The 22,785-nt window shown below is 35.6% G+C and overlaps 1 protein-coding gene across 1 annotated transcript in view; it reads left to right on the plus strand.

Moving 5' to 3' along the window:
• Nucleotides 1-22,785, plus strand: part of IQGAP2 (IQ motif containing GTPase activating protein 2) — a 140,759-nt gene that overhangs the window by 107,298 nt on the left and 10,676 nt on the right. The window contains exons 14-29 of the mRNA XM_070938821.1: nt 177-267; nt 4,771-4,932; nt 5,987-6,129; nt 6,901-7,071; nt 7,725-7,808; nt 8,414-8,485; nt 9,036-9,105; nt 10,719-10,927; nt 12,291-12,440; nt 12,799-12,962; nt 13,369-13,593; nt 15,969-16,109; nt 16,437-16,521; nt 19,418-19,650; nt 20,090-20,222; nt 22,522-22,624. Of these exons, the coding sequence (XP_070794922.1) occupies nt 177-267; nt 4,771-4,932; nt 5,987-6,129; nt 6,901-7,071; nt 7,725-7,808; nt 8,414-8,485; nt 9,036-9,105; nt 10,719-10,927; nt 12,291-12,440; nt 12,799-12,962; nt 13,369-13,593; nt 15,969-16,109; nt 16,437-16,521; nt 19,418-19,650; nt 20,090-20,222; nt 22,522-22,624 (2,236 nt within the window). The remainder of the gene's footprint in view (nt 1-176; nt 268-4,770; nt 4,933-5,986; nt 6,130-6,900; nt 7,072-7,724; nt 7,809-8,413; nt 8,486-9,035; nt 9,106-10,718; nt 10,928-12,290; nt 12,441-12,798; nt 12,963-13,368; nt 13,594-15,968; nt 16,110-16,436; nt 16,522-19,417; nt 19,651-20,089; nt 20,223-22,521; nt 22,625-22,785) is intronic.

Raw genomic sequence — 22,785 nt, forward strand, 5'->3', positions numbered from 1 at the left:
AAGTGCATCTTATGGAGCGAAAAATATGGTAATCCTTATCAGGCCTTTAATTTTCATAAGATAAATTCATACCAGTAGCCTCTTTTTAGAATAGCTTAATAATCTTGGGATATTTTGGTTGACCAAGTTAAGTTTTCAAAAATTGTAATCTTTAGTTTTATCTTTGTTTTAACCAGGAATCTCATGACAATTCATCCATGCTTTGGCTAGATGAAATACAGAAAGGAATTGATGATGCTAACAGAAACTTGGAAGAGGCATCAAAATGTGAGAATTCATTTGAATCATTATATTAAGCCCTACTTTTTTTGCAGTCTCTATTAGATTTATAATTGACTTCAGCGTGCATTCTCAAATTCATCTTCTATCTTGGAACATATTTTGGTAACTTGATTGTATGAAAGAATACTACTTAATGTGCAACATCTTGCAACAGATGTGAGCTTCTAAAATGATTTCACAATTTCACTTCAATGACCTCCTGAATTTGAGAATTGGGCAATCAGTGACTATTAGTCATTATGGCTATATACGCCCTACAAGCTATGTGTGGTTCTCAAAACGTGTGTGGAAAGATCATTTGGCATCTTAAACTTAAAGACTTCTTATAGACATCTATTTGGCCACTTTAGGAACAGGAAGCTGGATCATCTGAATGGTTATTATTTCAAGGCTGCAAAAATCTGGATAAATATCAGATGAGAACAAAAAGATACAGAAAACTTTTTTTTTTTTTTTGCTACTATCTAGTTGGTCTTCAGGATTTTGCAGTCCAGATTTGATAGCCCTGATCAAATGGGTCTTTAAAAAACAGAATTAAATAGATAAAAGGGAACAAAAATTGATCTTTAAGATCCCAAGTATATTGCTGATCAATTGAGAGCTAAACAAAAACAAATGTTTTGCTGGGAATCTGCTGAGCATGTAAAGACATATGTCACAGTTCCCTATTAAACAAGTAAATGCCTGTTATGAATCTTGCTCAGCATTAATTAAAATGCTTGCTACACTTGGCATTGATGTCATTCAGTTCATTACAATACTGCATATATTGCAGGAAACTACCTTTTATTTGTAAGTGATTAATTGATTATCTGAAATCATATAGATAAAATATTTGCTATGATAATTCCGAGAAGATGGCAGTGCAGGTTGTCCAGAGCCACAGGCATCATAAGGCAAGCACCCAGCCCCCTCAAGCTCCCAGGGCACCAGGACCGCACAATCCAGCCCTGCCCTGCTTTCCCAAGGGGGTGCCAGCTGTCCTTACCTCCTCCTCAAGGCTCCTGCTGCAGTTCTCACTCTCCTTAGCCAGGTTGCTCATGGTGTATGTGGGAGGGCAAAGTCTGTGGGTCACTCCGTCTCCATGCAAGGAGACCGAGCTTTGTGTTCTGTCTCTGTCTCACACACGCACACAAACAGATAGTCAGGGGTTAAATAAAACTGGCAGACAACAAATTCTTTCGATAAGAGGATTGGCAGCAACCCAGTAGCTGCTTGCCAAGAACTTTACTCATAGAGGGAGGGGTTGTTCCTCCGACATATTTTTTTTTTTTTAATTTGATTTATATGCCGCCCTTCTCCGGAGACTCAGGGCGGCTTACAATGTGCTCAGCAATAAACCCAAACAAGATACACACAGTTCAAGAATTGCCAAGTCCAGTCCGTATTAAATCCAAGGCAGATAACGTTGTTTCAAAGATACAATGTGACTCGCTAGTAGTTAGTTTTGTCTGTCACAGAGTCTGAATGGCCACCTCACCCCCTTTTATCCCCTGTGGGGTGTGGTCCAGTGACTCAGCTTAATCTCTGGCACGCCTCCTTTTCTGCTGCTTGCACTTGTCTCTCCGACGCTGGCGTGAATCCAGCCAAGACTTATCTCCGTCACTGTCCGACTGCGAGGAGATACCTGGCCCCTGGCCAATCTCTTCTCCTTTGGGAGACACCTGAGGCATTGCCAGAGAGGGGGGTCCTGGAGAGGGAGGCCTGGCCAACTCCTCTCCTTCATGTTCGGAGCCTTCTCCCTCCGATAAGTCGGCCTCGGGGGTCGGAGTCACAACACTTTGTAACCAAAGCATTCTCAACAATAGAATGGGAGACCACCAGGAGAGGTCAGGTGGAGGAAACAGGGGGATGGTGAAAAGGCAGCAGAGCTGCTGGTGGCCGAGTGCTAAGGCAGGACTTCCCTCAGACCCTCCCTCCCTCTCATTATAATCTTTCTTCCTTCCTTCCTTCCTTCCTTCCTTCCTTCCTTCCTTCCTTCCTTCCTTCCTTCCTTCCTTCCTTCCTCCTTTTCTTTTTCCTTCCCTCTTCGTTCTTTCTTCTTCCTTCCCCTCCTTCCTTCTTTTTCCTTCCTTGCTCTCTTCCCATTTTCCCATCTTTTTCTTTTTCATTGTCTTTCCCTTTCTACTTTCCTGTCCCTTCTTGGATCCTCAAATGCAAAAGGGGAAACATTCCTCGATGCCTCCTGGCCTTGTGATCAAATGCCACTTTTGCTAGTAGTTTGTTTTGCTAGCACTCTGCCAGCCAAAATGTTTTTGGCTGCAACGGCCTCCTGCAGCCCTTTGCCAGTGAAAATGGAGCTTGGGGGCATGCGGCCCTCCCAAAGTCCATTTTCACTGGCAGAGGCATCATGGGCTGGACCTTTGCTGTTTCCAGGGTGGCCCTGCAGGCCAGATCTAAGCACCCTGTGGACTGGATGTGGGCTGCGGGCCTTGAATTTAACACCCCTGTTCTATGTGTAAAAGGGTGAAAGGGTGGCATAATGATAAGCAATAAAGGTTCAAATGCTGTTTTTAATACCTTAAGACAGCAATTCATTCCTCTGTTTTTTGCTGAAAAATGAAGCCATGGACTTTGAAACTAAATATTTATATTCTTTGGGAGCTTTGTTCCCAATGCTCCAAGCCAAATACACTCCTAAGATGTTACAATCTGGAATGTAAACAACCGGTAAATATCTCAACTTTTATGCAATCATATAAAATGATAATCAGAAATTAATAGGATTTCTTGAGTGGGGAGGAAAAAGAACAAATATCAAACACAACATTAAAAATGAAAAATAAGTTGCCAAAATTTGAGTCTCTCAAATTTAAGAGGAGAAACTCTTGAGCTGAAGCAAGCAGTAGAGCCTTCTCAGTATCTTATATTATTTTAGAACACAAGAATAAGGAATTTCAAGGTTCCAACTGCCCTCCCTCCCTCCCTCCTCTTGACAATTATAGCTTCACCTAGAAAACCAGCACATCTGGGAGCTATCTGGAGAGAATCCCTTATCTTGATTAATTCTCTTTTCAGTGTGTGAAGGAATAATAAATACTGCTTTGTTACCTACATTCTGGAATGAGTTCAAGAGAGGCTGTGTACCATATGGTGCTTCTAAATGTGTAGATCAGAAATGTCAAACTTAAGGCTTTAGGACTGCACGTAGTCACTTGAAAATCTTGGATGTATTCCCCAGAACCCTTTCAATAGTTACCCTGAATTATAACGTGTTACCTTGAATGTTTAATGTGACAGAAGGGCAGAACAATTAAATACTTAGAAAGTAATTGCATTAACTGTATTTAATTGTAATGTATATTAAAGTAAGCTAAATGTAGCTTTTGTCACAGCCCATGTCTTTGCCTTGCATAGCCCTAGTTTATACTATAAATTTGGCCAAAGAAGATCTTTGTTCAGGGGTCAGTGTTATATACGGTTTCTTTCATGGCAATTTATCACCCAGATTTTCAGAATGTTTAATAAATGCTTCAATACATTCATATCAGTGGTGAGGTGCTCCCAATTTGGTCAGGTTCTTGCGAACTGGTAGTAATGGTGGTGGGAGGCTCCGCCCACCTGGCCGGAAGTCATAACGGACGACCTGCGCATGCGCAGAAGCGCGTGCACTCCTGTTGCGAACCAGTAGCGGAGGTAAGTAGAACTCATCCCTGATTCATATACATCTGTACCAGGGTTGGGTTCTAACCTCCACTACCGGTTCGCAACGTGAGTGCGTGTGCTTCTGTGCATGCGCAGATCATCCGTGATGACATCTGGCCGGGTGGGCGGAGACTCCCATTGCCTTTACTACTGGCTTGTAAGAACTGGACCGAACTGGGAGCAACCCACCACTGATCTGTACATATTCATGCACAAAACACGCTCCCATTTAATTTTATATGTTCAAATTACATTTGTAATAAAATCAAATTAGTCTTGGAAACTAATGTGCAAATTTAAACTTTCTCATTGGTTGACATGAATTGGAGTAAAAAGTCACCACCATCCTATATTAATCTATAATGTCGTGTATCCTTTTCAACCCTTGCCATGTCATGCCCATCCTACCCTTCTTGACTCTCCCCACACTCCTATGCACTCCCTTGCTCCCTCTTCCACCTGGCAGCAGCCACTTACCTGTCTTGAGCTTGGGACTTTCAACTTTCTATCGGTTTCTCTACTGACTTTGGTTGTGGGAAGTCAGCAGGAAGTTGCCTCTCCTAACTCCCGTAGGATTCATTTAACAATGACAACTGTGACTGCAGGAATTGCCATAGCCCTTTACAACTGCATTGCTTAGCAATGGAATATTGATCCCAATTGCCACCGTAAACCGAGGACCACATATAATTTAGTAGTATTGATTCTCTCTTTAAAAAGGCAGACAACCTTTAATACGGGAGTTGGGAAGTGCAGAAAGAAAAAAAAATTGCAGATTGCCTATTCTTCATGTAAGATATGGGAAATGTTCAATACTAATACTTCATTGATTCTACTCCTTAGTGGCTATTGGAATATGTATGGTAAACCAGTGTTTAGAAAAAGGTGATTCTGCATCGATCATCACAATTTTACAGTCACCTAATTTCAATCTGAAAGCTGTTCCAGAATGTGCTGAAATCTACTATGAACATTTGCAGGAAGCTAAGAATTTAAAAACCAAAGGTATTGTTGTTTGTGCCATTTTACACAGTATAGGAAATGTTTAATGCTCCTGAGGTACTCCATCACTCTACTTCTTTAAATATTTCATTACACATTTGTTGAAGATAGATCATGTATTTGCTGGCCTTGAAACAAGGCCAGGAGTATGACTCAAAATATTTATTGAAGGTTTTCTGGATGCTTTGATTTAATGAGTGCCAAATGGTAATTCAGCATAATTTGTTCCTTTAAAGTCCTGATTGAACTGAAAATTAAAGAGATTTTTTTACATGCCTCTGAAGCTGTTCCATCTGAACTATCTTTCAGAAAGGCTCAGTCTGGCTTTGTATTCTATAATACATTTGTTCCTATCCATTTTCATTTCTGTGTTATTGCCCACAAATTGCATATGTTTGCGTGCTTTCTGTGCGAGGTATTTGAATGATGATTCTATGGTGGAGAAACTTTTCTTGCTGTTTAAACAGGAACTGTGTTATTGGATCAATCAGTGAGTCACCAATCCCAACATCCGGTGTTATCTGTGACTGGTTTACTTCCCCTGAAAGATCAGGGACAAGTAGTAGAAAGCAATAATACAAACGAGCTCATATTCTCCATTGTGGGTAGAGACAGCAGCCAGGATGGGTTGTGCTCGTCTGTTCAGGTTTAGCAACTTTGAGGTAAATTCTTTTGCACTTGCAGAAAGAATTACAGAAAGAATATGCATGTATCCATGCAAATACATACACAGAGATGCCTTATTAGTTTTGTTACTGGGTGGTAATTAAAAAAGCCCCCATCGATGCTTTGTACATTTATCTCTTACCTCAAAACGTGATTTGTGGAAGTTTTGTAACATACCATTGGTCAACAGGGACCTTACTCCCAATTTTTCTAATGAGAGATCCAATTCTTCATTCTGTCTTATCAATTTGTAGAGTGGATCAAGTTTTTGTGCCAAGAAAAATATTTTATATATTGTATTTTTTTCTTAAAGTATAAGATAGAGATATCTTATACATTTATGTGTTTTGGCAACATGTAACCAATAAAATATTGCTTTCAACATGTTTAGAACCTGATGAAGGCCCATGGATTAAATTTTTAATTCAAGATAGTTATGATTATTATTTCAATGAAGAAAGCGGAGAGGGTACATGTACTCCTCCTGAAGGAATTACTCCCAAAACATCCTGGCTCACTGGGGAAGAGATTCAGGTAAGATGTTGTAGAAACAAGTTACTAGGAATAAGAAGTGGAGGCGAATACAGGAGTGATCAAAGGATGAAATGCAGTACAAATAGAATGATGTATTACTATATTACTTGTTTGCAGTTTCCATTGGATTTGAAGTAAGATATTTCTATTTTATGTTACTATATTTAATCTTATTGGTGCAATGTTATATTTTGTGAATAATTATCAAATAATAAGAAATTCTGCTGTCACTGCCATAGGCACCCTCAAGAAAAAAGAGCTCCAGTGTAATGCAGTGGTTGTTGATATAGCAGTGGGGTAACTCAAGTTCTAATCCCTCCTCAGCTTCAGAAACTCATTTGGTTATTGTACTTCAGATTGATGATTCAGTGTCAGACCACCCAACCATAGGATTTTTGGTGTAGGGAAAAAGAGGAAGAAGGAATGCTATTTACATCACCTTGAGCCTCTGAATGAAAAACAGAATATAAATATAATCAGTTAGTCAATCAGTCAGTTACTGTGGGTTACAAAGATAAAAATGAAAATAATTATGACCTGATATTTAACAGTTTCCATTTAATATTGCTTATTTTAATAAGCTTATTTCCAAAATAATGCTTATTTTGAAAAATATTCAAAAGAAGAGGCTAAAAAATAGATTAAAATATAGTCTATATAAATTTGGTCAGTTTGGGTGGAAAGTGTAGTGTAGTTAACTGCTGAAACAATATGGATTTTGCTGAGTTTCTTATGTTTTGGCTGTCTCCTTAACATTTATTTTTCTTGTAGAAAATTGTCAGTGAGATTACATCAAATTATAATAGAGAACAACTATGGTTTGCAAATGAGGACCTGATCATTCAGCTGCAAGCTAAAGCAAGGGGATTTTTAGTCAGAAAAAAATATAAAGAAAGAAAAGCATACCTCCAAGCCCAGGAGCCATCAGTGATAAAAATACAGGTAGTATGCGTATAGTATTGAATGACTAATAACCTAATGAAGAGTATTAACAAATACAGCACCTATGTTCCCTCTTTATGTTTTCCAACACTCCAACATCTCAGTACAGATAAGGCTTTCTTGTAAATATGCAATTAATGGCTGCAATTAAAGTTTTGTTTTTAATAATTAAATCAGGGATGGAATATAGCCTATGAAGATAAAGTAGTTTTATCAGGGATATCTAACAACCATCTTAGTCCATAAACTTGCCTTGCCAAAAATAGATACTTACTATTTTTGCAGTGTGATATATATTCTATGCTGTACATTGTGTAGCAAATGAAAAGCAATTATTACAACAATTATTATATTTTAGTGGCCAATATTGTAAGATTTATTCCATTTGGAATAACAAAATAGAAAACTAAAATAAAGCTTACTATAAATGATTGTTAGAAAGCATGTTTGCTCTCACATTTTAATAGCAGCACATTTCAGTATCCCTTCTAGAGCACAATACAGATTTTTATCTGAAAAAGAAAAAAATGTCCATTCTGAAATTTGCAAGTCAAAGAACAGACAGCATGGCAACTTCGCTATGCTTAGAGATGGTTTGGAATTCATTTAGTATTAGCCATATTGCTAATACATCTTGTGTTTTAAATAAACAGGCATTTTGGAAAGGGTATAAACAAAAGAAAAATTATTCGGAAAGACTTCAGATGTTGCAGAGAAATGTTGCCTCTATTACCAAGGTAAATATATCTTGTACATAGTGAATTACAAAGCTAATTTCAGGATGATGTATTCTTGTTATTGTCCAGTGGCTATGGCCTAATAATCTCTCTGATTTCCTACATTTTAATTGGGTACATCTGAATTGTTTCAACTACTTAAAAAAAATATATTGAAAATGTGACAAGTATTCTGCAGCTTGTAACACCTTTGTAGTTGCCCAGTGAAGCAAATGCAATGAAGTCACTGATGAAATGTCAAAGATTGGACAAATTGGGCAAGAACAAGTTTAATTATACCTGTTAAAAAAGTAGATACCAGTCATCTGAGTGCTTTTCATTGAGAATTTGTATAATTGTGCAAATGGAACTGTGGAAATCTCGTTTGAGATTTGAAGCCAGATGTGATGCATTGGGCTTGGAGGCTGAATGAAGAAAATTTGCACTGGCTTAAGGGCAATGAAGCTATTTTTTGTTCATGTCTTAATGTGAGATGTGACACATAGGCATATAACATTATATTCCAACTAATAAAAATAAGATGCTAATAAAAACTAACAATATGCTAAAAACAAAAATATTTAAATATTGATCATGTAAATATTTCTTAATTTTTTAACTTTCAGATTCAGTCATGGATCAAAATGTGGTTAGCAAGAAGAGCATACAAAAAACGAATACAATATTTCAAAGATCATGTAAGATTTTTCTCTTTTTTGTTCTCCAGTTTAATAGTTAATTGCTTACAACAAATTTCTTTATCTTTATCTTTATCTTTTATTAGATTTATATACCGCCCTTCTCCTTTCGGACTCAGGGCGGTGAACAGCCAAAATAAAAACATTTGTACACAAAAGTTAAAATAATTTTAAAAATAATTAAATGAAATTTGGCCCATAATTTAAAACATTTCAATTAAAATCAGTATCAAACTTTAAAACCAACATAAAATCAGGCCAGCCCGGCTAACTGAAAAAAATAAGTTTTAAGGGCCCGACGAAAAGTCCGGAGGTCTGGGATCACTCGTATCTCTGGGGGTAGATCGTTCCAGAGAGTAGGTGCCCCCACACAAATTTCATATTATCCCAATGTCTTTTGACAGAAGAAAGAGAAAATTAATAAGACTATTATGAACAATATCAGTAATATACCATGAGAATACAAACTACAAAAGATATTTGCAGCCAGTTTGTTTCCTGGGTAACAATTGTAAACATACTATATATATTATGTTTGTTTTTTTTTCAGAATGAAGAAATTGTGAAAATTCAAGCATTCCTTAAAGCAAATAAAGCTAGGGAAGATTACAGAATATTGAGTAAGTACTGCAGCTCTACTTTTCCTTTTTATCTAATACCAATAAAGATGTTGGGTGTTCTAAAAGCTGCATGATCAGGATAATGGACTCTTGATTCAGACAAGATATGTATGGTGCATTTCTCCAGCAGAATGGTGCCTTGTCTGTCCTGGAGGGGTCTGCACTGGCCCTAAAGAAGCAGGTTCATAGTTCAGGAGTGATCCATTACCATCACTAGAGGCTCATAGAGCAACTTTTATTCATCAGCTGATTTCCCAACTGCAAATCTACCTGAGACTATTTTGCAAAATTGTTCATACTCAGTTATTCAATGTTTTTAATTTTTAAAGTCCTAACTGGCCTATGGATCAAGTTACCTGAAGGAATACCTTCTTCCATGTGTACCTACCCAGATTTAAGATTATCAAATGAGGCCTTCCTCAAGTCTCCTAAATAAAGGAGAAGAGGTGGCCCTCTACAATGCAAGAGCTTTTTCTGTGATGTCATCTTATTTATGGAATTCCCTCCCCACAGAGACTTGAGTTAGGGGCACCCACATTAGTATCATTTTGGTGCCAGGTAAAAACTTTATTTCCCCAGGCTTTTAAATTGTCTTTCAGTTCATATTCTTTTAGTTTTTGAATATTTATTTATTTATTTATTTATTTATTTATTTATTTATTTATTTTATTCGATTTCTATACCACCCTCCTCCCGAAGGACTCAGGGCGGTGCACAGCCAGACAATAAAAAACACATCCATACAAAATTTAAAAGTAGAATAAAATCAAATTAAATAGTTTTGGCTCTGACAAATTTAAAACCCCGAACTTATTAAAACCAATTTTAAAATTGAATATATAAGATACTAAAAGATATTTAAAAATTGAAAATCTTTTATGAAAGAGAGAGAAAATTAGGCCAGGCCCGCCTGGTGAAGTAATAAGGTCTTTAAGGCGCGGCGGAAGGTGCGCAGATCCGGGATCCTCTGTATCTCTGGGGGGAGCTCGTTCCAGATAGTAGGTGCCCCCACAGAGAAGGCTCTCCCCCTGGGGGCCGCCAGTTGACATTGTTTGGCTGACGGCACCCGGAGGAGCCCCTCTCTATGGGAGCGTACCGGCCAGTGGGAGGCTATTGGTGGTAGTAGGCGGTCCCACAAGTACCCAGGTCCTAAGCCATGGAGCGCTTTAAAGGTGGTAACCAAAACCTTGAAGCGCACCCGGAAGACCACCGGGAGCCAGTGCAGCTCGCGCAGGAGAGATGTTATGTTATATGGGAACGCCATGTCGCTCCCATTACCACCTGCGCGGCCGCACTCTGCACCAGTTGGAGCCTCCGGGTGCTCCTCAAGGGAAGCCCCATGTAGAGAGCGTTGCAATATTTCCTATGCTGTTGCCTAGATTACATGGTGTTTTCTTTTGTATTTTATGTAATTGTGTATATGTTTTTATTCTGATTATATATTCTTAGTATGCTTAATTAGAAACTGCCCAGAGAGCTTCAGCTTTTGAGCAGCTTAACTTTTTAAAAATAATAAATAAAATCATGTTTTAAATAAAAGTTTTTTTGACTGCCAGGTACCGTTTGTTTAGAACTGAATGCTGTAATTTTTAATTTGTCTATTTCATTTATAGCTAGTTCTGCAAATCCTCCTTTGAATGTCTTGCGCAAATTTGCTCATCTCATGGATCAGAGTGATTTAGATTTTCAAGAAGAGCTAGAAGTTACAAGACTAAGGGAAGAGGTGGTCACCAATATCCGATCTAGTCAACAGTTGGAAAAAGATTTGAACTTAATGGATATTAAAATAGGATTGCTAGTTAAAAACAGAATAACATTGCAGGTTAGTGAACATAATGTTTTCACAACTATAAAATCAGGTTTGCTTTTTTTTCTCTTCTTTTTATTGCATGTTTTTATTTGCCCTTTAGCCTGTAAACTTGTGTCCTGGGACTTGATTTCATGCAAGTAGTCTGATTGAATATTAAAAATTCTCTGAAATAATATTGTTTATTATGTGTTGTTATTATACTTATAAATATTGGTTAATAATTTCCTGACAAGGGTAATTGCGAGATCTCTCTGGTTTTCCAGAGAATTCCAGAAATAAATACATCTGTAAGTAAGAAAGACTGTAAACATTTCTACATTTGCTTCTGGGTTCTTTTTTGTTAAAAATGCAGGACCAGCAATTGATCAGCAATTCTTCTTGATCAATCACAAAGACAGAGATGTTATTTGATCTTAAATAAGTATCTAGAATATTTATCCATTAAACCTTATTGTATGCATCTATAAGTGGACTTCGGATGCAACAGACAAAATTTTGGTCTGGACTTCACTCCAAATAGTCAGTTTTAACTTTGCAGTCAATTTCTGAAACAATCCAGATAACTGACATAATTTAGTTGTATCAATTACATTATTAGTGTAATGGCAGAAATATAAATTGACATGGTTGACATAATTTCTTAAATTACATATCTGCCCTGATTACATAATTAATGCAAGTTATGTAAATTACATCAATTTACATCCATTTGAATTTAATAGACATTCAGTTTCACCAGGCTGTCTGAGAATACCTGTCTTAGTTTTTGCCAGATTTTCTGCCATGAGGTTTTACATTTTTAACATTATTTTCTAATTGAAAATATTGTTGGGAGGGGTTGGGAGTTGGCATGCTGAAGAGAAGCATCTTCCACCATCCATGCTTATTCATAAGGCCTCAAATGTGTCTTATAAATTTTCTTAAATAATGCTAACCTGTTAGGGGGAAAAAAGGCAAAGTACTGGTAAGGGACAATAACATTTTGTTAAATTGGTTACTTGTACCTTCTTGCACTGACAAGATATGTTAACATTACAAATGGGCTCAGCAAGCTTCAAGTTTAGAAACCCAAGAGTTATTCTATCTCTTCCTCTTCTCAATTGCCAGATTTTATTTAAACAATCTCTCATAATAAATTGTATTTCTGTTGCTGGGGATTAGAGTCAAGCCATTCTCTAAGCACTAAATCTCTTCTTTTTCAGGGATGGATATATTTTTGTCATAGTGGTTTTATTTTTGTAATAGATTAGGTACTCATAGCCATACTACAAATTTTTCTCAAAATGCTAAACTGAAATGAATTTGACTGTAATAGCAAACTTTAATATCTACCAAATATCAGATTTGAAGTGTTGGCATGGCTTTCATTTTTCAGGATGTTGTGTCACATAGCAAGAAGCTGAACAAAAAAAGCAAAAACCAGCTGCAAGAGATGGTAACTGGGGAAAAGCAAGGCATCAAAGGCTTGAGCAAAGAGAGGAGGAAAAAACTGGAAGCCTATCAACACTTGTTTTACCTTCTTCAGGTAAGTAATCAGTGACTGAGGACTTATAATGCAGACGATCATAGATGTCCTTTTATTGGCTGTGGCAGTAACAGTTTTTGAAGCCAAACCAATTCAAATCAATTTGAACAAACCTCGTAATCCCCTGATTATAAGGTATAATGGTTATAAGAGAAATGGTTGTATGTTGAAAACTAACACAAAGTGAAAAGATTGCTAGAGTACTGCATTAGTTTAACACAATATATTTTATGTCAATAGTGCAATTAGGGTAATTTTGATTTCTAGTCTAATGGTAGCATTTTTAAAAGATAATTTTCAATCATTGAAAAACACATGTGGATATTTCATTCTATTAACTCTAATATTCTTTACACAGACTAATCCAACTTATTTGGCAAAGCTCATCTTCCAGATGCCCCAGAACAAATCCACTAAATTTATGGATACAGTTATCTTCACACTATACAATTATGCTTCTAATCAGCGAGAAGAATACTTACTTCTGAAGTTGTTTAAAACTGCTCTAGAAGAAGAAATAAAGTATGCATATTGGTTTCCTTCACTTTTTAATATTTGTTTGAGTAGGCACAATAGAGGAAAAACTATGCATTAAACTTACATTTCCTTTAAACTTGTGTAGGGAATATAATGGGTTTTTCATATAATGGGAAAGTAGGAAGTTGTTTCTCGTTGCTCAACATAGGATGCTTTCATCACACTAAAGCAGTTTTAAGGATCAGGCTGTAAACTTCAGCGGAAATGATGTGGGTTAATTGAGTAGATCTACATTTATATTTCAAAATGTTCCTTCAGCTAATTCTTGCATTAAATAGAATAGTTTTACAAAAAATGTGATTCATGAAAAAAAAAACTCACTACAATAGCAAAAATATAGTTTTGATGTCTGAAGTCAAAATATAAATGTTGCTAATTTTCTTTACTGCAGTTCTAAAGTAGATCAGATTCAGGATATTGTCACAGGAAATCCTACTGTCATAAAGATGGTGGTTAGCTTCAATCGAGGTGCACGAGGGCAGAATACATTGCGACAGTTGTTGTCATCAGTGGTAAAGGACATAATGGATGACAAATCCCTAGTCATCAATACAAGTCCTGTGGAAGTGTACAAAGCATGGGTAAACCAGCTGGAAATGCAAACTGGAGAGGCGAGGTCAGTATGCCACAAATGAATAAAACTGATTTTGATTTTTCAGTATCTGTAGGTTCTGTTACAAAATTTGGGATGAAAGAGAAGGATTATGACAGAATAGATGACAAACAGCAAATTAAAAAAATATTCGTTACTCAACAACTGAAATTATGTGAACTGAATTCCAATATATTTGAAGAACCCTAGAATGGGGAAGATTATATTAAAACATAGTAAATCAGTGTTTCTCAACCTCAGAAGCTTGAAGATGGGTGGACTTCAGCTCCCAGAATTCCCCCGCCAGCTAGGCTGGGAGTTGAAGTCCACCCATCTTCAAGCTGCCGAAGTTGAGAAACACTGCAGTAAATGTCTGTAGAGATTCTCAGTCATCCAGGTTATGTTTATCCCGAAGGTGCTTTTTCAGGAGGCAACTAGACTTTCTTGTTTTTTCTTTTGAAGAGGTTTCAGTTCTCATCCATGAAGCTTCTTCAGCTCTGACAGGATAGTGGGGAATGGAAGGATTTATATTCCTTGCAGACAGCTGGTAATCTGCATCCTTTTGGGGGGTTATTGAAGCACTTGGAGGTTTATCTGTGTTCTCAGGGTCATCTGAGTAGTGCTCCTGGTTCCTGTAGTCTGCAGTTTTTCTCTGGAAATCCATTCCTACTCCCACACCATTCAAAGGGTGTTCATCCCAAATTGTATAGCTAAACGTCTGTAGAGATTCTCAGTCATCCAGGTCATGGTTGTCCCAAAGGTGCTTTTTCAGGAGGCAACTGGACTTTCACTTCCCTGCAGTAAATGGTTAGGAAGTCTATTTGGGGTTTTACAACTTTAGTTTTTTTTTAGGCTCTGAAAAAATGATGAATGTGATGATTTAATTAAATTAATGTGATGATTTAAAATAGATTGTATTTATTTAATCTCAAAAAATGGGGTAAATAACCATCATGCAACACATTCAGAAACATAATGGCCATGCAATCTAAGAAAAGTAATGTTTGATTTGATGGATTTATTATATCCTTTCAAATAGTGAAAGCATGACCACACAGATAGAACTTCTACAGGATGAAGTTAAGTAAACTAGATCACTAAAACAATGGAGTACAAAATCTTTGGACATTTGAAAAACTCTTGTTATCTAAATGAAATGCTTAAAGACAGCAATACTTTTACATACATTATGTATTTAATATTATTTCCAAATGTGAAACTTCATCTTTGCTATAGCAATAGCACTTAGACTTATATATCACTTTATAGTGCTTTACAGCCTTCTCTAAGTGGTTTACAGAGTCAGAATATTGCCCCCAACAATCTGGGTCCTCATTTTACCCACCTCGGAAGGATGGAAGGCTGAGTCAACCTTGAGCCTGGTGAGATTCAATCTGCCAAACTGCTGGCAGCTGGTGATCAGCAGAAGTAGCCTGCAGTGCTGCACTCTAACCACTGCACCACCGAGGCTCGAAGTCCTTGAAATCTGTATTTCTGCTGAATGAGGCCCTTCTGCCCCAAAAGAGAGACTTTAAAAATACAGTAATTTCATTTCAAAAAGCATTGTTGGTTTGATACATAAAAATGAAATATATCTGAGTAGACTGATTCACAGCTATTATAAGGATTATATGCTTGCTACTCATTCTATAAAAACGAATTACAGGTCTTATTATAAACTTTAGATTCATCCCAATTGTGCCCTTTATTGCATAAATAATATTTAGTCATTCTGTTTTAGAATACTTTGGGGTCTCAATATTTCTTTTTTTCTCAGATATTTTTTTTTTTTGAAAAAACCTCTTCTTGAGTGTACCCATACTGTGCTATGTTTCCTGGAAGGGTCATTACAATTTTGGGCCTTATTAAAACGATTACATAAGATAATTTCTTAAAATGTTTTGCATATGTGTGAATATGTATCTTGAAATTCAGGGTGATGTGAGAATGTGTTTCCATTTAAATTGTTATTTTCCTACCAAAATAGTTATAAACATGGAAGTATAGGTCAGTGTTTTGAATAATCAGAAGTATTGGCAGTTTACATTTAGTGATAATCAGCCAAATATAGGTTATTTCAGTGTTTTGGATTTACCTTGTACACTTTGGTATATTGGGCTGTTGCCATTAAAAACGATGGAAGACAAATTGCATTGAAAATAAGATGTAGTCAAAGAAAATTGGGTTGGTGGTGAAATCAAATGCATTAAAAAATCTAAGATTATTGGAGATGTCTCAATAAGTTCACAGAAAATGCTTTAGTATTATTAAAATAAGCTTTGATGCAAATGATTATAACCAATCCAGAAAATTCAGTAACTATAATTTTTTAAAATGTCCAATAAAATATTAATTCTTCTGTGCTCTGTAGATTATAATTTTCTTATCTCTTTTTGTAGCAAATTACCCTATGATGTAACGACAGAACAAGCCTTGGCACACCCTGAAGTAATGAATCGACTAGAATCCTCAATTCAGAGTCTTAGAGCAGTAACTGATAAAGTCCTTGCCTCCATATTCTCATCTCTGAACTTAATGCCGTAAGTGCAGGAACCTCTGAGAATGTTGGTGGAACTCTTAAATAAAAGGCAAATTTATTTTGTAATTCTTTACTTGCTTTAATTTATAATGATATTTTACCAGCAGAGGGAAGTATTTACATCTCTATTACCAATCCCATTCTTTAGATTTGAAAAAAAACATTCATAATGTATTTTCTTTTTTACTTTTTGGATATGTCATCCTATTTTGTTTATTTCTAAAATATTAAATGCAATGTTTTGTTTTTCTTTTTTGGTTGACTTAAATATATTGTTTTTCATCCCAAGTTTCCACTTGTTTCCTTTTTCATCTGTTTTTGCATGTAGTTATGGAATGAGATATATAGCCAAAGTTCTGAAGAACTCACTTCATGAGAAATTCCCAGATGCAACAGAAGATGAGCTGTTAAAGGTAGATTTGCGAGGGTGATTCAACAGCTTCATTGTACTTTCTAAATATATGAGAGGGAATTTATGTATTAATTTGCATTGGGTACAGTATAACTTAGGAGAACCAGGACAAAAATATAATATGATATTTCTATCTGAAAACTGATTTCTTAGATAAAGATCAGTGATACTTAATCTTTTTCGATAACACAATATGGGGGTCAATATAATTCATGTGAATGGGGTGTTTTTAAAATTAATTACGTTTTTATTTATATACAGTATTGCATATTAGGTGCTTTAGTAAAGTATATTTCCTAGATCACAGAATATAAGTAATGTAATCAGTTACAACTAATAATTACAATTTTCTGCGTTAGGGTATTTATTCTTTTTTTCAAACAACATTAAAACTGTTTTAGGCCTACAATACCGGAAATATGTGTGTCCTCCCTCAAAATGGCAGGAAATGCCTGCCAATTTTTATCAGTTGTAAATAAAGGGAGATTTGGTGCAGGATTTAGTAGTCTTTAAATAAAAGCCATATTTTTAACTTTGTTTAGCTATAAATCTTTAAAAACAATTTATTACTCTAATTACAGTAATGTTGGAACAAATTAATTTCTTGCATTTGTCTTGGTTTGAAAATGCTTGTATAAAGTGGCAGTGTGATATGTTATCCAGGCTAGAAAGCTAAAGCAATAGGCCATGCAAAATACCTGCTTCACAATAAGAGCCATTTGCCTGAATGTATGAAGGGTTCAAAAAGAGAAGAGGGTTGAACTTGCAGTTCCCCTAGCTTTATAGTTTCTATGAGTTCTGGAGGGAGGATAACTTGAATGCAACTCTAGCTCTCCATATGATTCAAGATCCAGTCTTAGTTCTCTGATTATTCAAGTGGGGTTTTTGTTGCTTCAATAACTCTTTGTTTTGTTTTTGTCTTTGGTGCCTTTGAGTCAGTATTGTCTAGTCCCATGATGGTGAACCTATGGCATGTGTGCCACAGGTGGCATGCAGAGCCATATCTGTGGGCATGTGAGCATTGCCCTAGCTCAGCTCCAGTATGCATGTGCACGCTGGCCAACTGATTTTCGGGACTTCCAGGCCCATTGGAAGTCAGGAAACGGGCTGTTTCTGGCCTCTGGAGGCCCTCCGGGTGGATGGGGAAAGCCATTTTTGCCCTCCCCAGGCTCTAGAGAGCCTCTGGAGCCTGGGGAGGGTGAAAAACAGGCCTACCAGGCCCACCGTGCCATCGCGTGCCAAAAGCAGGGGCAGTGTGTGGGGGGGTCACACACGCACGTGCAGGGGCTTTGAATTGTGTGTGTGGGCACGTTCGCGCACAACCCCCTGCACTCCTCCCATTTTTGGCACACGACAGCAAAAAGTTAGCCATCACTGGACTAGTCCCTGCAGTTTTCTTGGCAAGGTTTTTTTTGGGAAGGGGTTTGCCTCTCAATCTCCAGTTTCTAGTCTGATGCTTTAATCACTACATCAAACTGGCTCTTGCTCTTTTCTTTAGGCAGTCTCTAATGTTGCATGATTAAAGAGATTAAAAAGTTCATTTCAGCTCTAAATTTTTTTATCATAGTGAAGATATTTCTTGGTGTCAAGTTGTTTTTTTCCAAAACTTACTATACTCAGCATATGGTCATTTAAGACAATGGAGAAGGGAAGAAAAGAGAAAGAGAAAAATTGAATGGGATGTTTTAACTTAGACATCTCCCTGCTCTCCCACCCCCTGCATGCTGTTAGACTGCTCTGCCAAAGAAAGCTATCTTATTTTTTAGTATGAAATTGGGGGGGGGGGGGGGAGGATGAAAGTAACCGAGTGTATTAATTACTAAACTTTTACAGTCCATTTTTATAACAGTTTGGATAGGCAAGGCTTTTACATAAAATCAGAAAGACTGACCACACCTCCATTAATTTGGGGGGAAGTATTTTATTTACATGTGACTGTTTTGACAAAACGCAACAATCAGTGCATCTATTTAAAGTACTTCTTTATCATTATGAAACAGTTTTTTATTGAAAAGGAAGATGACATTGAATTTAAAAGAGTCTCCTCTGCTTATCCCAGCATAAAGACAGAAAAAAACCTCAAGCCTAGTTTTTCATCTTATCAGTCTTCATTGCCATCTCCAGCTGCAGCCAATCCTGAAGATTCGTCCCCCATAAATGTTTGAGTGGTAGATAAGCATGTGTGTATGTGTGTAGATATATCTGCCAGAATTTGAGAAGGAAAGAAACAAAAGGATTAACAAAAGATGAAAAGGAATAAATAGCTGTACCAAGAAAGGAAGGGAACTGGATGCAAAAAAGGAGAAGGAAGTGGGATAAATTAAGGGGAAAAGAAAAAAGACAGACAAATGCTTTTGGCATTATAAAAAGAGTTAAAATTCACCAAATGGTTCTTCTCATGCGACTGATGTTCAAAGGATCTATGATTTTCAGCAGGTTATTTGCATCCATTAGCACCTCCTATCCATTCACATGCAATGTCTTATACACAAAATGTTTATAAAATGTTTATAAGACTCCCTTCTTGTATGTAATTATTGGAGGGAAAAGAGCATATTTTCTTATTTACGTACATCTTAATTCTTACATAAATACCTATAAATAATAGCTGAGAATGTTGAGAATGTTTATTTTCTCTAAGTAGCATGATAAAGTATCATACTATTATAAGTATTATAATAACTCAGACTAAGTATTATACTAAACATAGGTATCAGTTATATTTTCAGATAAGTGATGTAGTGATGCGTATCATAGGTTTGATCCAAGCATATTGGATTTTATTCCTGATTTTCCATCTCAAGCTTGTAGTATATAACCAATTGTTTAAGAAGTAGGGTTAAATTTATGAATAAATATGCCAAGTAGAGGTGTCTAAAAATGACTTTCCCCAATAGATTGTTGGAAATCTCCTGTACTATCGGTTCATGAATCCAGCTATTGTTGCACCTGATGGTTTTGACATCATTGACATGACAGCTGGAGGGCAGATACATTCTGATCAGAGGAGAAATTTAGGTTGTGTAGCCAAAGTCCTTCAACATGCTGCATCAAATAATCTCTTTGAAGGGGAAAATGCTCATCTCTCGTCAATGAATAGTTATCTCTCCGAAACATATGAGAAATTCAGGTTTGTACCCATCTAATGTACTATAAAGCATGAGTTGAAAGGATCTCTTCTACACATCGCTCACTTTATATATTTTTGTAAACTTGATGGTTTTAACTTCATTTCTTTTGATAACATTTCATTTTCTTAACATTCAACATTCAGATTCTGCATTCTTGTTAAGGCTGAACTTGTATCAGAATTTTCTCAGGTGTGATTCAGGCCTTGCATGAGCACAGCACACCTCTGCTATTCATTGAAGCAGCCCATCTTTTTTCTGGCTTTTCCACAAGCCTGAAAATAGATGCAGTTAATTAAACTACTATTGACTCTTTAAATTAACGCTAAGAAGAAGATGTATTTTAAAGTGCTTTTTCTCCGTATAGAGTTAGAAAATCGTCTTATCCTATCCTGTGTATCCTATGTAGTATTCTGAAATTCTATTCTTTTCCCACCTTAGGAATTTTTTTCAAGCAGCATGTGAGGTTCCTGAACCTGAAGAAAAATTCAATATTGATGAATATTCTGATATGGTGACTCTTAGTAAGCCAGTAATATATATATCTATTGAAGAAATTATCAACACACATTCTGTAAGTGCATACAAAATAAAGTTGTAAGTTTGGGCACTGTGGAGCTGAAATGTAAAATGTATAATTTAATAATAGAGACCAAATATTTTCTTCCTAATGGAATTAGATTCCTGTGATAACATGAAGATTTGAACAAATACTTGGAGACATTAATAAGAAATCATTTCTGTAGAGTTCTGTAAGTTAGGAAATGTTCAAGAGTATTCAATAGATTTTCAAAGAGAAGGTGAATTGTGTTACTTTCTGTTTTTTAGTGTTAACAAAGACAATCACTGCATATAACAATTGTTGGGAGAAAGGGCAGGAATTCTTAGTAAATTTTGTATTTTGAACAAGACACCTGTTTATATTTTTTACATTTTTGTATAATCCATTTCATACAGATTGGAAAGGAATTACAGTTGGATAGCAGACTTTTAATCTCTTTTTTTATACTTTTTCAGAATGTTAGTTTTAAACAAGACCTATTACATATGTATAAATAAATCTTTAAAAAGAACGCAAAGGATAATTGGGTTCCATACATAACCATTATAACCATGCCTTATTTAAATATTCCAAGAAAAATATAATGAATAACCCAAATAGGAGAAAACTGGAACTGCAGTGGTGCAATGAAACATCTAAAATCTAATTTTAGATCTCCCTTTTACTCCTCTATAAAATATTTCTAGTTCTCTTAGTTTTTCCTGTTTGCAACATAAAAATGTGATATAATTTAATAACCTCCTGAAAGATTAGAATTATTCAGATTTGATCTTCTGAGCTTAATACATGGCAGATAATTTAAGGTTAGGACTAGATTTTGTAAAATTATAATGGTATGATATTCAGAGTACGGCTGTGCTTAAATAACAACTTGAGAAATGTTAAATAATGGTGATTATTTAATGGAAGTTATTTATTATTGTAGTCTTCCTTATTTCTTACACCGCAAGTAAAATTACTGATTGTAGGCAAGCTAATTAGACGAAATCAATTTGGATGGTCATTCTGTTTATACTTATAAATTAACATTTCTTTCAAGGTTGATAATTTGGACAGTTGAAGAAACATAGCTGCAACTCTAATAATTATTTACGGTTGTAGATATAGTTCCTCTGATAGTATTAATATTTGCTGACTGTAGGAAAAGCATGATTGAAAAGTTAATGCAGCACACTTTTCTAAAAACATTTGATTGAGATTATTGCTTAAATATTTAAAAAGCATAAATTTTAACTGCTTTTTGACCCTTTAACCTTTTTTTAAAAAAATATTCCTGAGTTTTAAATCATGTTGATTAGTTTCCTGAAACTGAAATACATCATGTTTTTGCAGGAATACATTTGGAACTTTACAGAACTCCAGAGAACATTTTGTTTTTTTACAAGAACAATGATTTTTAAAGACACTATTGTGAAAAACAAGCCAAAACATTCCCATAATAGCAAGGCTGAAATGTTGCAAATCATATTGAACAAAATAATCCTCTACTGAAGAGAGGAAGAGACTAATTTCCCACTTCCTCCTATTTTGTATTTTTTCTATGGGGCTCCTCAGTTCTGGGGACAATAAAAAAATTGCCCTCTCACAGTTTATTGGCACATAGTTTCTTCTGCCAGCAGATGCCATCCAAAATCTATTAAAATTCTCAACTGTGAAATGAGGTATTTTGTAGGAGCAATAGAGTTTTTTAATAAAGAGAATTGGAAACCATTAAATAGAATCCTCTCTCAGTGAATTCTTCAAATCAAACATTTGATGTTGGTTTCATTGACTAATAATTTATGTGATTTTTGTGCCAAATGTCTTTAGGATTGTGACAATTCTATATTAACCAAATCCAATTAATTTGAAAGTGAAGAACAGTATTAACTTAAAAAGTTCTATATTATTTTCAGATGAAGAACATACTTTTGCATATACAATAGCAGTTTTGAATAACAAATCGGTGAAATAAATTAAATTAAATTAAGAATCTTATTTTAGGACTGTATCTTTTTTCTTGTACATAAATTTTCCTGTTATTTGATTCCTAAAATGGCATTGAAGAGACATTTCAGGATGATTTTTTTCCTGTTCATGTGAAATAATTTCTTCCATATGAATATGAGTTTTGCATTTTTCTGTATGAATACATATTGCATGTACCTCTACCATGTCTCCTGAAATGCTTTTTTATTATCCCTTTTGGTTTTGTGATTATTTCCATTTATATTAATATCATTCTGGTTCTGTTATGTATTTAAATATTTATTAGTATAGGGAAACATCAGGTTTGTTCCAGTAGTTTTAACAAGTATAATCTCATTTACAGCTATTGTTAGAACATCAGGATGCCATTGCTCCAGACCAAAATGATGTCTTAAATGAACTGTTAGAAGGGTTGGGGAAAGTTCCAGATGTAGAGACTTTTCTTGGTAAGAAAATACAACAAAAACCACAAAAAGGCAGCTAAAAGATTGGATATAACCTATGCATAGATTTAAAACAATATCTGTTAAACTAGAGCAATAGTTTTGTGAGTTAATGCAAGTTCTCAGGATTTTTGTTTGTTTGAAAATTCATTTCCTTCCTTTAC

Source organism: Pituophis catenifer, unplaced genomic scaffold, assembly GCF_029215685.1.
Source record: "Pituophis catenifer annectens isolate HBS135680 unplaced genomic scaffold, rPitCat1.0.hap2 SCAF_2, whole genome shotgun sequence".
In the NCBI taxonomy this organism is placed as follows: domain Eukaryota; kingdom Metazoa; phylum Chordata; class Lepidosauria; order Squamata; family Colubridae; genus Pituophis; species Pituophis catenifer.